Source organism: Cryptococcus neoformans, chromosome 7 (genome assembly GCF_000149385.1).
Source record: "Cryptococcus neoformans var. neoformans B-3501A chromosome 7, whole genome shotgun sequence".
NCBI classification, from domain to species: Eukaryota; Fungi; Basidiomycota; class Tremellomycetes; order Tremellales; family Cryptococcaceae; genus Cryptococcus; species Cryptococcus deneoformans.
Genome location: NC_009183.1, coordinates 348993 through 365050, shown reverse-complemented (window position 1 = coordinate 365050; position 16058 = coordinate 348993). Strand labels below are relative to the sequence as shown.

The 16058-nt window shown below is 49.8% G+C and overlaps 7 protein-coding genes across 7 annotated transcripts in view; 3 read left to right on the top strand and 4 right to left on the bottom strand.

The window, feature by feature from the left end:
- CNBG1240 (hypothetical protein) overlaps positions 1-310 on the bottom strand; it is a gene marked incomplete at both ends in the record, with an annotated part of 1948 nt that extends 1638 nt beyond the window's left edge. Inside the window, 2 exons of the mRNA XM_769385.1 lie at positions 1-238; positions 288-310. The exon at positions 1-238 is cut by the window's left edge and continues 1638 nt beyond it. Of these exons, the coding sequence (XP_774478.1) occupies positions 1-238; positions 288-310 (261 nt within the window). The remainder of the gene's footprint in view (positions 239-287) is intronic.
- A 290-nt stretch (positions 311-600) lies between these two features.
- CNBG1230 (hypothetical protein) lies at positions 601-1565 on the bottom strand (the record flags this gene model as incomplete). Its single annotated transcript, XM_769384.1, has 5 exons — positions 601-693; positions 795-985; positions 1060-1073; positions 1152-1172; positions 1231-1565. 5 exons carry the CDS (start codon positions 1563-1565, stop codon positions 601-603), a joined length of 654 nt encoding a protein of 217 aa, XP_774477.1.
- Positions 1566-1876: 311 nt separating this feature from the next.
- CNBG1220 (hypothetical protein) lies at positions 1877-3649 on the bottom strand (the record flags this gene model as incomplete). Its single annotated transcript, XM_769383.1, has 9 exons — positions 1877-2210; positions 2266-2642; positions 2702-2870; positions 2923-3088; positions 3144-3342; positions 3396-3433; positions 3486-3527; positions 3575-3588; positions 3636-3649. The coding sequence occupies 9 exons, from the start codon at positions 3647-3649 to the stop codon at positions 1877-1879; spliced, it is 1353 nt and encodes a 450-aa protein (XP_774476.1).
- Positions 3650-4336: 687 nt separating this feature from the next.
- Positions 4337-7445, top strand: CNBG1210 (hypothetical protein; the record flags this gene model as incomplete). The annotated part of the gene is made up of 5 exons (XM_769382.1): positions 4337-4552; positions 4672-5790; positions 5844-6635; positions 6712-7125; positions 7185-7445. The coding sequence occupies 5 exons, from the start codon at positions 4337-4339 to the stop codon at positions 7443-7445; spliced, it is 2802 nt and encodes a 933-aa protein (XP_774475.1).
- A 321-nt stretch (positions 7446-7766) lies between these two features.
- CNBG1200 (hypothetical protein) lies at positions 7767-10505 on the top strand (the record flags this gene model as incomplete). Its single annotated transcript, XM_769381.1, has 1 exon — positions 7767-10505. One exon carries the CDS (start codon positions 7767-7769, stop codon positions 10503-10505), a length of 2739 nt encoding a protein of 912 aa, XP_774474.1.
- A 218-nt stretch (positions 10506-10723) lies between these two features.
- On the bottom strand, positions 10724-12969 carry CNBG1190 (hypothetical protein; the record flags this gene model as incomplete). The annotated part of the gene is made up of 7 exons (XM_769380.1): positions 10724-11009; positions 11088-11134; positions 11184-11239; positions 11298-11575; positions 11626-11955; positions 12006-12105; positions 12165-12969. The coding sequence occupies 7 exons, from the start codon at positions 12967-12969 to the stop codon at positions 10724-10726; spliced, it is 1902 nt and encodes a 633-aa protein (XP_774473.1).
- A 440-nt stretch (positions 12970-13409) lies between these two features.
- Positions 13410-15616, top strand: CNBG1180 (hypothetical protein; the record flags this gene model as incomplete). Its single annotated transcript, XM_769379.1, has 6 exons — positions 13410-14336; positions 14388-14714; positions 14772-14807; positions 14861-15076; positions 15134-15419; positions 15486-15616. The coding sequence occupies 6 exons, from the start codon at positions 13410-13412 to the stop codon at positions 15614-15616; spliced, it is 1923 nt and encodes a 640-aa protein (XP_774472.1).
- Between the last annotated feature and the right edge of the window lie 442 nt (positions 15617-16058).

The following is a 16058-nucleotide window of genomic DNA, read 5'->3' as shown; positions in this document are numbered from 1 at the left end:
CACGGAGATACCACCAATGGCGAGAAGGGAGTAGAGGACATATTTGATAGTGCGAGAGAGGTATGAGAATGCGTAGAGGGTGGAGTGAGTGTACTCGGATGTGGTGGCGTCTGTGAGATTGGCGGGCGAAGAAAAGGGTGTGCGTGGGAGATTCGATACGCTTCGAGACAAGGGAATAGTCGCCGGACGGATGATGAGCGGAATGTAGCGATGAGAGGCTGGACGGCGAATAGCTGGGCTGCGACTAATTCGTTAGGAATACCCAGATGAATAGTGATGATACGTACGCTATTGCTCTCATGGAACGCATCTTGAAAAAGAGCAGAGAGAAGTGCAGTGGTGAAAAAGAGCAGTTAAACGATGAAAACGAGCCAAAGAGTGGAATAATGGGGATTGAGGACGATGACGGATTTTGCAACTTCTTGCATCCTAATAAATTTCAACATTCCTTCCAGCATTAAACGATCACCAAGTAATGACCTTGTTCTTCAATGTGATATTTTTAAAATGTATAACAGCGATATACCCAACGACAAGACCATACGAGACAGAGAAGAGAGGACTATGCATAAACTTCACTTCTTTTTCCTACAATAATATCTACAAGTCCTCGCCAGGAACACCGTGCATGGCCTTTCTCTTGTAGACTGCCTGATCTCTCAGCCATCGTCGATAAGTAGAAAGTGATACGATCTGGATTAATCCATCAGCTCACAATCCTGAGACGGTTTGTGGTATATATATATATATATATATAATGACCATAAGTGACTCCAAAAAGGGGCCAGACTTACCTTCTCGCCATAAAAGTCGGGCACAATGTTCTGCACACTCTGGAACCTGGGGTCGGCACGGTTCTTCCTAATTCTGTGATAGAACTCGCGGTCCATCACTTCCAGGGGAGCGGGGTTGCCACGGGCGATGGAAGGATGAGTAAGGGAGAAGAGGGTGGCGCCTACGCTGGGACCAATGAGGTAACCAAGAGCTGCGGTATACATGTCAGCGACTGGGCGCGGTATGCGACAAGTCAATAAAAAAAAGGAAAAGAAAAGAGCTCACCCATGCAGCCCAAACTGATTGACAGCGATCGCAAGAATACGGTTAGCACAACATGCTCGGACATCTTAGGAGAGTCAATCTCGGCAACTTACGTCGCACCTCCGTAAACAAACCTGATCATCCAGTCAGCGCTTTGTCACGTATCTCAACCCTTGTTTCACCACAACTTACATAGGCTCCACACCAAAGATCAACTGACTGGGGTCAGCTTCAAGACTGGCAAAGTACCCTCCACCAAGGAACAATCCCAAAAATGTCGTGGGCACAGAGGTGAGAGTAGACCAAAGTCGGCGCTGGCGACGGAGAGAGAGGTAGCTGGGCCATGTCAGAGGAAGAGGGCCGGTAGGTGTGGAGTGAGATGGCTGGGTGTGGAATGAGGTGGGTTCGGTGGGAGTTGAAAAAGGAGAAGAGGAGGAAGAAGCGTGTCGAAGAGAAAGGGCAAAGGGGGCGAGGGTGGTCTTCTGCCCAATGACAGGTCTGAGAGTGCTGAAAACTGATCTGGACATGTTGGTGAAAATGGAAAAAAAAACAGACGTGAAGAAGACAGAAATGTGTTCAGATATAGAAACAAGGAGATGGATTAAACGCATCGGGATGAAGTGCATAACCTGGATTATTACGTAACATGAAGATGTCGTCACCACCCAGTTCGCCAGTTGAGCAACATGATTCTTCCATTTCCTTCGCACAAGCAAACGTTCGGTATAGAGAATGTAATGGGGAAGATATCGCATGTCAAAACGATGATGATACCATTGATTTCGTCAATGCATGATGGACCTCTAAGCAATCTTACAACTCCTTGCTCGCCAACACCCTAGTTATACTGCGCATACAACGCTGTACTGGAGAACTTGCTGCCCTGCCTGATAACCTTCTCAACAGCATCCAAAAAGTCTCTCTCTGTCGCCACCTTTCTTCTCGCCCTGATAGCGAACATGCCGGCTTCTGTGGCCACAGCCTTGAGTTCAGCACCGGTCGCATTGGGGCATAGACGGGCAATGAGGTCGTATCGGATATCGCGCTCGACAGACATTGATTTACCGTGGATTTTGAGAATGTGTGTTCGACCTTCATTGTCAGGGAGGGAGAATTCGACTTTTCGGTCCAGACGGCCCGGACGGAGAAGAGCAGGGTCAAGGGTGTCGGGTCTGGAAGGATGTCAGCTGGGGGGCGTGTATGATGGGGACATGGACCAAGACGTACCTGTTAGTGGCCATGATGACCTTGATGTTACCTCTCGGATCGAAACCATCCAGTTGGTTAATCAGCTCCAACATGGTTCGCTGCACCTCATTGTCTCCACCAGCACCATCATCAAATCTCGCACCACCAATTGCGTCGACTTCATCAAAGAAGATGATACACGCCTTCTTCGATCGGGCCATCTCAAACAGTTCTCGCACCATCCGGGCACCTTCACCAATGTACTTTTGCACAAGTTCGGAACCGATGACACGTATAAAGGTAGAGTCGGTTCGGTTGGCGACGGCTCGAGCGCAAAGCGTTTTACCGGTACCGGGAGGACCATAGAGAAGGACACCCTTGGGGGGTTCAATACCGAGGCTGACAAATCGCTCAGGCTAAAGAGTGCCGATGAGCGCAAATTTCAACGTCCCGAGACAAATAATTTCCCGCTTACCTCTAATAAGGGTAACTCGACGACCTCTCGCAACTTTTCAATCTGTTCCTTGCATCCACCAACATCGGCATAAGTAATTGATGGTCGTTCCTCGACCTGCATCATGGTTACTGAAGGATCGATCTTGGGCGGTAAGGGGAGCATAATCTTGTAGGTTACTTGGTCCACTCTGTTTTGGATTGTCAGCGGCTGTGATTGGACGATGAACACCCTAGACTTGCCCGACTCGCATACCCTCCTCCACATCGGTAGGTGACACCTCGTCGCCCAAACCGACCACGAACTTTGCCACCTGCTTGATAGAGATGACATATCGATCTCCTTCCGGATTACCGGCACCCGCACCATCTTGAGGATTCAAAGGCTGGTCGCCTGATGGAGGATTGGCTACAGCAAAGAAATCAGTTGAGAATTCGCAGATACAAAGCTGCAAAAGACATACCGGCCTTGATAATAGTCTGACACCTAGCGACCTGCAACGGCCTTCCACTCCTCTGCTTATCCGCGGGTATATCCCAAAGGTTGGCAGGTGCTAACCCAGTATCGGACTCGCGAACACCAATCTTCTCGTTCACACGCTTTTGGATATCCTTGATTTGGTTCTCAATCTTCTTGAGGTGAAGGGAATAAGGTCCTTGGCCCTACGATATGTGTCAGTTGCAAGCGCTGGTCATGGAGAGGCGGAAAGACGGACATATGTCTTGAGGATCTGGATATCAGACTCATCGAGAGCTGATCAGTTATTAGCAGTTGAATCTCCACGTCCTACAGAGCCCATACGCACCGACAATCTTCTCCTCCTTCTCGTCTGTGACCTTCTTGTCGTCTATCCAAGGTTAGTGACGCTCTAATGTTACTCCCTGTCGAGCTTACATTTCTCCCAGTCACTGCAGTAATGTCAGTATTATGCCGTTTCAGAGTCACCCCGACTCACGCTTTAGGGGCCATATTGATCGTATTACAGTAAGATTAAAGGTAGATGCAGACAGAAGACGAGGATTGCTCAATAACCGTTCTTGAACTCGGTGCTCGACGTTGGTTCGCGACTTGTCATCGTCGTTGCGGAGGCGGGTGTCGCCGACTCCCCGGGTGCCACACTCCCAGACCTACTCTGCGGTGATGGCATTAACGCCGCTATGCCCGCCACGTGGTGAGAAAGTGGTGACATCAGCACTAATGGGCCACTCAACGCTCAACGCAGCGTCAACGTTCCGTTCCTTCCTTCCTGCGGCGTGCGTGCATGGTTTCCTTCCTCCCTTCCTTCCTTCCTTCCTCTTTCGCCACGTGGTCTTCGCAGAGCTGACTCACCCCTGCCTTCTGTTTCCCATCCCATACTGCCGTTCCTGCATACACCCTATTCTCGCCGCCGCTTGTCTGTCCCTTCCTTTCTTCCGCCCACCGCCAACCAGCGCTCTTTCCAGAATACGCCGCTGCATACCCGCCTGGCGCCCATACCTACCAGACAATACCGTAATTACTATTAGAGCATTTGAGTAAGCCATTCCTTCCCTTCATCTTCGTGGTTTTCTAATGCGCAAGTAAAAAACAGATACATCATCCCACAGTTTACTTCCTTCCTTCCTTTCTCCTTCCTTCTCTATCATCAGCCGTCACTCACCCCAGCCCACTCCGCAAATGCTTTCTGCACATTCCCAGCAGCCACCCGGACAGATTCAACACGCTTCCGGCTCCGAAACACAACATGTATGGCCCACATACTACCCATCAGGCGGCCGGACGTACCTGCTTGACGGCAGTGGAATCTTTGTAGATCCAGACACCGGAGTAGGCCTTTCGTTGTGGATAGACCCGGATTTGCAGGATATATTAGGGCTTATCAAAGCTATATGGGTGAGTACATCCTTCATTAACGCGTTGCGATATTCTGGCATGTGCTGGTTTGTGCGCTTTTTTGGGCATTGATCGCTGACATCATTTTCGTGTCATTTCATGGCCGATGATGTCTACAGAAAGAGGGCGGTCACATCTCACCATCCCACGACAGTATTTCAACACAAATCCTTCTCATATCACCACATAAGTCTCCCACACTCTATACATACTGCCATCCCGACCGGTTACCACCCGGCCATGCACACCGACAAAGTCAACGTAGACAGCCGCCGGAGATGGGAAGAGAAGAACCTTGGCAGGTGAAGGTGATGCTGGATAGGTGCTGGGTCAGCCGGTGCGCGAACGCAGGGATGTTTTTGGGGGAAGATCATGACTGGGGAGGATGTAGAATTGGAGGTCCGTTGGAAGATGTCAAGACGCAAAGGTTCCCCCCGTCCGCGAGATTGCGCCCTGTGTTGGAGAAAGGGGTCGAAGGCAAAAAGAGCCAGGAGGAGACTGATGGAGGGGACAGCGATGATGATGTGGCGATGCTTCCCATGCCGACAAGGATACCGGCTAGCAGGAGTAATGGGAGCGGGACTTTAAAGATTAATGGAGGGAATGTGGTATGGTTGAACGGGAACGGAAAGCAGACTCAGCAGCCATCACAGATGTTTACCGTGAACTCGAGGGGAAATGTCAAGTCTACGAACCACACTGCTGCGCCGCTGAAAGTACAACCCAGAGTGTCCGCACAACCTGAACCACCACAATCTCAACCACACTCACACTCACACTCACAGCCACAGTCACAATCTCTGTCGCAGGTCCCGATTCAGCCCTCACCTCAACTACAACCTATCCATCCCAAACCAACGTCCTCCACATCGTCTACTTCCTCTCTCACGTCCACCCCTGGTGCAGGCCCTTCCAACTCCAATGTTAATGCCAATATGAATTCCAGCTCAACCTCTATTTCGACCTCTCGTCCCCTTTCACGGCTCCACCCACATTATGCCCGACGGTCTAGTGCGATAGCAATCGCCAAGCGACCAGCCGAGGTGGTGGACACAGTTGCCGAAAACGATGACACACCGTATACTTCGGATGGAGAATGGCCGGAAGAAGTGCAAAAGGTTGTGCAGGTTGATCGGAATTCGACGCTGGGAGATTTGGCAGAGATGTTTAGGGTGGAGAAGATGATGCTCGGTCCGGGTGTGCGAGAAAAGTATCTTATTGCAACCTTTAGGCAAAAGGTGCGTTTTGTAACCTGCGTTTTCAAGGGAAACTAACATCCACCAAAATGTAGTATGGTACATATTCTCTGCTTACATGGAGAGATTTGTACCTAAGTTGGCTCCACCAAACAGGCCAATACGCCTATCTTCTCACCAACATTGACAATTCTCATTTACGACCTACCGATCTGTTCAACGAGACCAATCTTCAGCCTTTTCAGTACAGCGGTAGCAGCCCTCAAACCAAGTTTATGGACCCATCGACACTCAGTTGGACTGATGTCCATATGATCTTTGAAAAAGAGTCTGAAAAGATCTCAAAGGCAGGACTGAGCAATGAGCAAGCGGGAGAGTACCTTGCGGACAAGTACGGTGTCTATATCTCTGTGACTTGGGCAAGTTATTTTGCCAGATGGCAAAAACAACGTTTGAGCAAAAGAGATGAATCACAGTCCAACACACCGGCGGCACTCCCTTCCATTCCTATCCGCATCACCGCCCGCGTCGGCCCACCATCGTCATCCGCACCTAACCGTTCGATCCCGACAACGACAATGACTGGGAACATAAACGCAAACGCCCCTCGTCCTTCTTCGTCAAACCGCCCCGGCCGTCGACGCAAGTCACGGTCTCCTTCATCCATCGAGCTTTCTGATCTGTCATCGGATAACTCGGACGATGAAGTTTCACCCTCGGGGGGTGGTGGTGGTGGTGGTGGGGGAGGTACCAGGTCTACAGGGATAGCGGGGAATGCAGAGTACATGACGAATGAGATGATGTGTCAGATCTTTGAGAAGGGGTATAAAGGATGGGAGATGAAGGGAATGAGTCGGGCGGATATAGCGATAGAGCTGGAAAAAACGGTGAGTTTTTGTGTTTTTTTTTTTTTCTTTATCATTGCTCGCTTTGGGGCCAGTTGTGGCTGATGAAAAGAGGCAGGTGGGAGTGTACATGCAAGGGTCATGGCAAATTTACTATACGAATTGGAAGACGAAAAAGGGCCGTTTTGCCTACCTAGCCAAGAAGGAGAAGGAAAAGGGAAAGAGAAGAAATAAGGAGGGAGAAAGGGCAAAAAAGGATGGGGAAAAGGAAAAAGAAAAGGAGCGGGAAAAGAAGAATCCAGCCTTGTTCCTCGCCACACGGCCGTCTGGTTCTGCTGCTGGTGAATTCACATACTCTCAAAATCTGGCCATGACAAAACCGCCTCGCAAAAGGGCCAGGGTGCTCACTTCCAAGCACAGCTTTACGGAAGATGAAGAGCGGGCCATGGCAGCTCATGTAGTAAATAACGGTCTGACGACAGTGTTGCCTAGTTATTTGACATGGCAAACATGGTCAGAGAATCCCGAGGGTGTAAGTGTTTGTTTTCATAAGCAATCATGAGCCATTGTTGCTGATTCCGGACGGACCAGTTCCCAAAGCGGACGCCTACATCCTATGCCACACATTGTTGGAAGTTTAGAGACCGCATGGAGTCGTTTGTAGCAGAGCTGAAAGGCACGCCGGATGACAAGAGATACCATGGCGAGTTGATGAAGACGCATACTATGCGAGGGGACAAGGTGGTCAGTGATCCTAATGATCTGGATGTGTCGAGCGAGATGGCGGATGAGTTGGGGAGCGAGCATGCGGGCGGAGACGCGGAGGAAGAGGATTGGTTCTCTGAGGAATAAGATGCACATAGTTGTTGTATAGTTATGTATCCGATGTATTCGTAGAATAAAATAGGGGACGGGTGATTTGTCGGATATAGTTTACTACGTAGCGCCGGTCCGGAAAGAGCAGAACAACTGTCATCCCCTTGCGTCGCCTTTGTATATCTACTTTTACCACATCTCCACGTCTTCTTTTCCCTCAGCTGTACATCCATCCTGCGCTCGCCAGAGCGACTCCCACGCCCACGCACAACTAGATACAACCCACAGCACGCAGCGTCATTTCGTACGTACATCTCGCCCCGGCCACCTCGCACCACCACTGACACCACATGCAGGATGCTGCATGCGTCAAACCTTCCACCAATTCCCTCCCAAGCACCACTGCATCTGAATACTTCTGGTCTTGACAGCGCAGCGAGTTCTCCAAAGCAATCTCCCGCATCTCTTTTCATCCAGCGGCTACATTCGTCGAGACCTACGAGTTATGAGACCGCCTCAAACTCATCAGGAGGAGCCGAGAGCAGTTCGCAAGGAGCGGCAGGGACAGCAGACCTAAGCAGAATGGGGAGTCTCAGAGGAGGAGTCAGTTTTGGTGAAGCGGCGTCCAACTTGTCACCACAGGCCAATCCTGGCCAGGTCAATACAAACACCTCGGTGGGATATACACCTCCTGCAGCGTCTCGCCACCCTTTGTTCTCCCACCATGCTCTACCGGCACGCCCGCCCTCGTTCTCTCCTGCGCATTCCATATCGCCGTCCTTCGTTTCTGACCCAGGTCCGTCCGGCCCACCGTCCCCGGCCGTATCGGATCTCTCCAATTTCTCCTACAGCGCCTTCTCGCCTGCAAGCGCATTCCTCTCCCATTTCAGCTCGTCCAGCTCAGCATTACAACTGGCGCCTGACGCGGAGGGCGCGAGAGTGAAAGATTACACTCTGGGCAAGCTGATTGGAAGAGGAGGCTTCTCAACGGTCAGAAAGGTGACTCTGCGCACCAGTGGAAAGGTTCTGGCTTGTAAGATTGTCAAGAGAGATGACCTGTCAGACATGTCGGGGTCGTTGGAAAAGTTCGAGGAGGAAATCAAGACATGGCAGAACTTGCCCCCACACCCGTCCCTCCTTCCGCTTCTCGACATGCATAGGACGCCGAGCGCAACTTTTCTGTTCACGCCGTATCTTCCCGGCGGGTCCTTGTTGGACATGCTCAAGCGGGAAGGCGGATCAGACAAGACTGCGCGGAAATGGTTCCCTGGTGTGGTCTCAGCTGTATCCGCCATGCATGAGGGCTTCCCCGGGTTTCCGGGCGGGTTACTGCATGGTGATCTCAAGTTGGACAACTTTTTGGTGGATCATCAAGGTAAAGTCATGGTCTGCGACTTTTACATGGCACAGATGGTGGGCAGACAGGAGGATAGAACGGCAACCATCCCGCCGCCGCTTAACGCAGGGGTGAACAGGCACTCGACTTTGCCGAGCAGTTTTTCAAGAGGGTCGTCAAGGATACCTTCTCCCTACCGTAGTCACAATTCTCACACGCCACACCGCTATCCCAACGAACACCATTTACACGAGAACAGCCACGCTCCTAGCCCGGCACATACTCAGTCTTTCCCCTCTGCCTCCCTGCCATACGCACCACCCGAGCTGCTACGTGCACCTCCTTTGGGACCTTCTCTCGCTCAGGATATATGGGCGGTAGGCATCGTCCTTCATGCTCTTTTGACAGGAAAGCTCCCGTTTTTTGATCCGTATGATCCTAGGCTTCAAATGAAGATCTTACGAGGGACGTGGGAGGAACCACCCAACTTGGGTAAAGAATGGCTCGAGTGTCTGAAAGGATGTCTGGACGGGGACAGGGAGAGGAGGTGGACGATAGTAAAAGTGAAGCAAAGCGATGCGGTCTTGGGTTGGAAGGAAGTGCAGAGCAGGAGCAAGTCGAGGAGTCGGTCAAGGGTCAGAATTGGAAGAGGTATGGGCATGGGTGACGGGTTTATGGATCCAATGAGGAGAGATGGAGCCAGTCAGCCTGTGCCCATCATGTCGTCTTCATCGCTTAACCCAAGAAGCAAAAAGAGTTCGAGTGTCTCCAGATCAAGAGACAGAGGACACAGTTTTCAAGGTGGTGTATTCCCAGGAGAACATGGCCGAACACCATTCGATCATCCTCATACTCTACATCTCCAAGACCCACCGCCCCCACGTTCTCGGTCAGTCAGTGCATCGCGCTCTAGATCTTCCGGTCACCGCCCAATGTTCACATTCGATGCGCCCGAGTTATCCAGAAACCTCGAACAAGTTGACCTCAACCGCGGTCGGTCCACTCACCGCGGCCTCCCCCCGGGCTCCACTTGGAACCTCTCCGTCCCGCCTAGCAGCTCCAGCTCATCATCCTTATCATACGCTCGTACTCAGGGTACACCCTCCAATCAGGGCACGCCCGTTCCCGTCCCCGCTGCCGATCCGTCATACTCCAGGGCTGCTTCTCGCTCAAGGTCACAGAGCGCACACAAAGGTGGAGGGATGCCACCCCAACCGGCACCGGTCCAGTCTTCAGGATTCAAGGGCGCGATGCCGATGGGTTTCACGGAGAGTGGCTTAGGGACGGCGTATAATCGACCGGCAGGTGCGGCGGGGGTTGCGATGCCGGTACCTATGATGACGCCCAATTCCAAATCACGTTCCAGATCAAGACACTCTCAACAGTCCCAAGCTAGCACATCACCCTCCGTTTCCCGCTCTCGCAGCCAAGCGCGCGACTCACCCGCTCTTTCTGCCGGCGGCGGCGGCGGTCACATGGGTTGGGGCGAACCACCATATAGCCCATGGGCTGAAACCACTCCGGCAGTCACACCCGGTTTGGGTTCTGGTACCCCTCTCACTCAGGCGAGAAGGAGTGGTTCTCAGTTTGAGAGGTATGAATACGGTCAAGGGCTTGGTGCGGTGCATGAGGAAGACAGAGGGAGGGATAGGGGAGTCAGGAGTAGGGAGCCGAGTATGAATAGAGAACAAAGGGATCAGAGTAGGGGGAGGAAGGGGAGGCCTGCGTATCGGTCTGGTGAGAGCTTTGGCAGGAGTTGAGGGACAGGAAGGAAAAAAAGGAGGGAAAGAAGCATCTCTGTATTAACAGCATGTGAGGGATTAGCATAGCATGTGTGTGTATAATTAAGAAGCAATCTACAAGCAATCCATAAAATGCATTATATTAAAAATATAAACCTGCAGTCCCATATGTGCAAGAGGCTAAGTGTTTATATCGTCGAGTCCCAAGAAATATGCTCTAGTAATAATCTAATTCGTCATACCTTTGTCCCGACTCCTGCTTCTACATCTGTCTTGTTGACGATTTGACCTTTTACCCCTGTTTCTGCATCCGAAGTGTTTACTTGCTTCTCCGTCATTTCCGCTTTGGCCTCTTTCTTCGCTTTCTTTTCTTCATTCTTCGCTTCTTTCTTCTCTTTCCTCTTATCCCGCCAGCCTCGTCCTTTCTTGATAACGATGATAGGAAGAGGAGAGGCAATCACAACCAAGCCTGTAAGAAGGACAAAAGTCCACCCTGCACCCAATGTGTTGTACATTGATTGACTTTCCGAGGTTGAAGGATCATCAGTTCCTTATTTGGCAAACAATAGACAGGAGCTGGAAGAGCGAGCGTTGACTTACATGGACGCGACACCAATGGCTCCAAAAATACATCTTACAAGGTTGAGCTGTTGGAGTGTCAGCATAATGTTTAAGCAGTTGTGAAGTCAGACGCACAGCAGCAGATACTGCTCCGCCTTTGTTGCTCTTGATATCTTGTCCATATACAGTGACTAAGCGAAACGATTAGCCCAAAGTTATAAAAGCAGCTCTAACGAGGGAGTAACTCACCGCTCCCAATCGTTCCTGATCCCAAGCCCACCAGAAAATTCATCACCAGTGTAGCTCCAAGATTGGCCTTTGCCTGAAGACACCAGCCTTGTGCCACGGTGGCTAAACAAGAACAGACTGCAAAAGGAAACAAACACCTGATTCGTGTTTTCTCTATATCAAACTCTTCTGGTTTGGCTCGGTAATCGCCCCCGACACGACGTTCTTCTCGATGAAAGTAATAGTCGAGTTGACGGCCGTTCAGCTGCGAAGAGATGATACTGCCTATACCCGATGGGCTGGAAATACATTAACCTTAGGTGGAAATCCACATGAAAAAGGGACATACAGGTAGCAAAGACCGATCTTGAGTTCAGAGAGACCGTAAGAATTTTTCAAAGCGGTCGAGAAGAGCGTCAAGCTAGCGTAGAACTGGAGGTAAAGTAATGAGGCAAAGAAGAACGCCAAGAAGATTTCTGGTACAAGGAGAATAGCAAAGGTCGAGAATGGTCGATAGGGTTTGGGCGGAGGACGATGGACAGGTTCCAGCTCTTCGCCCGTCTCCGCCATCTTTTTGGCCAACTTTCGGCGTTGGTAGAGCTCGACGGGAGAAGCGCTGAGGGAAGGAGGTGGAATGGAGCCATCTCCTACGAGGGATCGCAAGGTTTCGGGCAAGAAGCTGATATGCGTGAGTCCATCATGCGGGCGACTCACATTTGAGGGACTTACAATATTAAAGGTATCAGGACGACACCGTCCGCAATGGCCAAAAACCAGAAAATACTTCTCCACCCTAGACCTTGCGTCAGAATACCTCCTATTAATGGGCCTAGCGTCCTGCGTCAGCGATTATTTGATAATTTGAGAAAGAAGAATACATGAACTTACCAAACGCAGGGCCTGCCATTGCACCCATTTGGAATGCAGCGGCATATTTGCCCCTCTCTCTTGGCTCCGCTACATCCGAAATGCAACCATATCCAATGCTAATAACCGCACTCCCACCCGTTGATTGTAGTGCTCGTAAGAAGAGCAGAAGCCAGTATTTGGTAGTAGGCATTAGTGCCAGACCGATATTGGCGCCGAGGTAAACAATGAGTGTGGCGATATATAAAGGTCGTCTGCCAAAGGAATCAGACATAGACCCGAAGAATGAAGGTGTAATAGCCTGGAATACCAGATAGACAGTGACTGCTTGGGATATGTCAGACTCTGAACGGTTGAAAGCATCTGCCAGAGTGGGGATAGCCGGAACAAAGATGTTAGAGGAGATGGGAGAAAAGATGGCAGCGATGCCGCCTAAAACGACTAGAAGAAGCTTTGTGGATTTGGAGAAGGCAGAGTAAGGGCGTTGGGAACGTGTGGGTTGAAGAGACGCAAATGGTGTTGATGGGGGATTGTGGACTCTGCTCGATTGGGGACTGAGAGCATCTTGCGAGTTTTGTATTTGACGTTCGGGGCCTGATGAAGGTGCTGATTCCATGTTATCGGTGATGGGATCTGGATGGACAAGGGTACCTTCATTGTGACCGTTTCTCTCTTCTTCAGCCACCTTCTCGCCATGCTTTACCTTGCTGTGTAGCTCGTCCTGCAAGGTCTCATCTTCGCTGCTTGTGTCGGACGAGTGGCGTGTCTTGTTGTCGACAGAGTCGATTTGCTTTGTACTTGATGGTATTTGATTTTGTTCTCCCATGTCATATCCAGATGTTCCACTGAACACTCAAGGGCCCATATCAGACGTTTATATATTGTGTAGAAGCAAAAGTGACATCCGCAATGTAGCCGTATTAAAAGTTGTATGGGTTTTGAAGGGTGATGCTATTTTCAGAAAATAAAGAAATGACGTTCGGGGATGACCGACCTCGGACAAGGCCGGTCGGTCGAGTTATTTAGCTCATTATTAATTATTAATTAAATTTATTCCGCCCTTGCTTGAACTGCTTCCCGGAAAGCGTTTATTTAATGCATGCATGACGGTAACCATAATAAGCGCAAAATATCAATATAAGCTTGGATGGGTGTTTTTTGTTGGGTTCTTCCGGTCCACCAAACCCAGTTTGCTATTCCTCTATCTTCGCGACTACTCTCAACAGCTCAAATCGCAGGACGTTGTGCGGCAAGCCCGATGCCACGATGATAGCCCCAAAGGGCTTGCAGTGGCCTGGTGTCAGTTCCACGAGGTATACCTCTTCGACACAGTCACCCCTGTCAAGCTCGGACAGCCGCTGGACCCAACTCATCTCCGCCCCCTGCCATTTTTCATTGACAGTGTTCATCTCGACACTCAAGACGCTTTCATTGCATCCAGAGAAGCTCTTCCCGGCAGTTCTACAAGGTGATATTCTGCCTTTACATCAATCTTCAACGACAGATAGGTTGTCCAAAGACGCAGAAGACGAGATCAGAACGACAATCCCCGGACTAGAATTGATCGAGCGTATACGCACCAGACTAGTGCCCAATCAGCCTCAGAGGCATATTAAGCTGGACCAGACCAGCTCTTTCTATCGCTTTTCGCAAAGCCCAGAAGGTGCACCTCAGGAGAACAGCGATACTACTACGGAAAACGATTGTGGGCTAGTGATATTCATTCCAGAGGTCAATTCGATAGAACACATCCCATATTACTATCCGCAAGCCAATCGCATAGCTTTCTTATGGGATCCCAGTAATATTAATGACGGTTCTGAGGAAAAAAGCGGAGTGAGGGCACGAATATCCGTACACTATCTCCAAACAAAATCGCCTTCTTTGATGTCACATGCACCTACTAACGCACACCTGCCTCTCGCTCATCCGGCCCTTGGGGCAATGGTCTCTAGGTTGAACAGGCCTAAAAGACGGTCACCTCTTGCTACAATCAGTCAGGAGTCTGACGTCGATCGCTGCCAGAGATTGGGCGTTGTCGATGGATCACAACTGGAATCGGGTGGGATAGCAAGAAGTACCAAGGAATTGGAAAATGATTTATACAAGCAGTGCCAGCATCTTTTGGAAAAGGTATGCAAATACGGCCATGATCATTTCGCAGATTCCCCTGTTCTCCATCCCAGAAATGGGGTACGTATACGATCGTTCTACTAGATAAAGACCATGCTGATGCTTTTCTAGGTCATAAAACCTCCTGAAAGCTTCGAATCCATCTATCTTCTTCTCAAAAATCGACATTGCCACCTAAATCCCAGTTTTTCCAAGACCGACATGGCCAAACACCGTTTGACTAAACTTCAAGCTGCACCGTCTGATGAGTGGGGCATACCCGCGAACAACATATCAGAATGGGGCCAGCGGGACGTGGCTGTGGCGGCATATCTGATGCTTCTTTGGAAGGATATGTATCCTGAAAGACCATCCGCGAATGATCAAGGCAAGGGTGAAAATGGGAAAGAATGGGATACTTGGGGAAGACCAGAAGGAGGCTTCATAGACCTGGGTTGCGTGAGTGCTGGTCATTATTGCCGGTTATCTAAACATGTAGACTGATACCTGTATTAGGGTAATGGCTTATTGGCGCATATTCTCATATCAGAGGTATAGACTCCACCTTTTTTCTGATTGTCATTCGATCACTAATGTGGATGAAGGGTTATATAGGCAAAGGCTACGACTTGCGTCCACGTCCTTCGTGGAATATGTATCCATCAAAGACCAAAGATGCCCTCGTGAAGCAATCTCTCGATCTTCCCGGGTGGTTCCCTCGCACAGAAGACGAATGGGAGCTGGGATCGTGGGTGACGCGGGAAAAATGTGTCGTCCGGGACGGAGCATTCATCATAGGTAATCATTGCGATGAGCTCACCGTGAGTGACTCTTTTTATCGGATATCGAATCACTACTGATTTAATTGTGTTTTCAAGCCATGGCTGCCTCTTCTTTCCATCATCCCATCTCCTCCCGTGCCCTACATTTCTTTACCTTGCTGTCTCCACACACTCGATTCTATATATTCTCACCTCAACTTTGCGCCCCCTTCACAATCTTCCAACCAATGTATCTCTCTTCCCGCAGAGTTGGACCCAACAAAAAGCTTGTATGACTCTTACATTGCTTGGCTAGGATGGTATAGTTTAGGATGTGGATGGGAGTGTGACATAGACAAGGTTGGACATGGTATGGCTATAGGCAAAGGCTGGGCTATCATCGGTAAGTTAGGGTAATCAAGCTTGAAGATCTGAGCGCAAGCTGACGAGCGAAATCACTTGTGCACAGGACGTAAAAGATGGGCGTCAGCAGAGGATGATGCGAAGTGTAGAGCTTGGGTGTTAGCCGAAGTTGAAGTCGTGCGACGTCGAGGGCGGTTTAAAGTTAAGGAGAATGAGGATGATGATCATGCAAAATGATTGAATGATGACCAACTTTATATAACTATCATCTACTGAATTTTAAGTTTTATGCATGTTGAACTGCATATTGACAGCATGAGCAGAAAATGAGCAAAAGAGATTGAAATGATCCAAGAATGGTATTGAAATGAGCTTTTTTCGTCCCGATCTCAGTTGGTAACCACTGAGACCTGGCGACTAGAACCAAAACTGAGATTAATGAGCCTTGTATAGCATTGAAATGAGCCATGAATGGGCTTGAAATGATCCTTGAAAGGGATTGAAATGGTCCTTGAATGGGCTTGAAATGATCCTTGAATGGGCTTGAAATGGTCCTTGAATGGGCTTGAAATGATCCTTGAAAGCCTTGAAAGGGATTGAAATGGTCCTTGAATGGGCTTGAAATGGTCCTTGAATGGGCTTGAAATGGTCCTTGAATGGGCTTGAAATGATCCTTGAA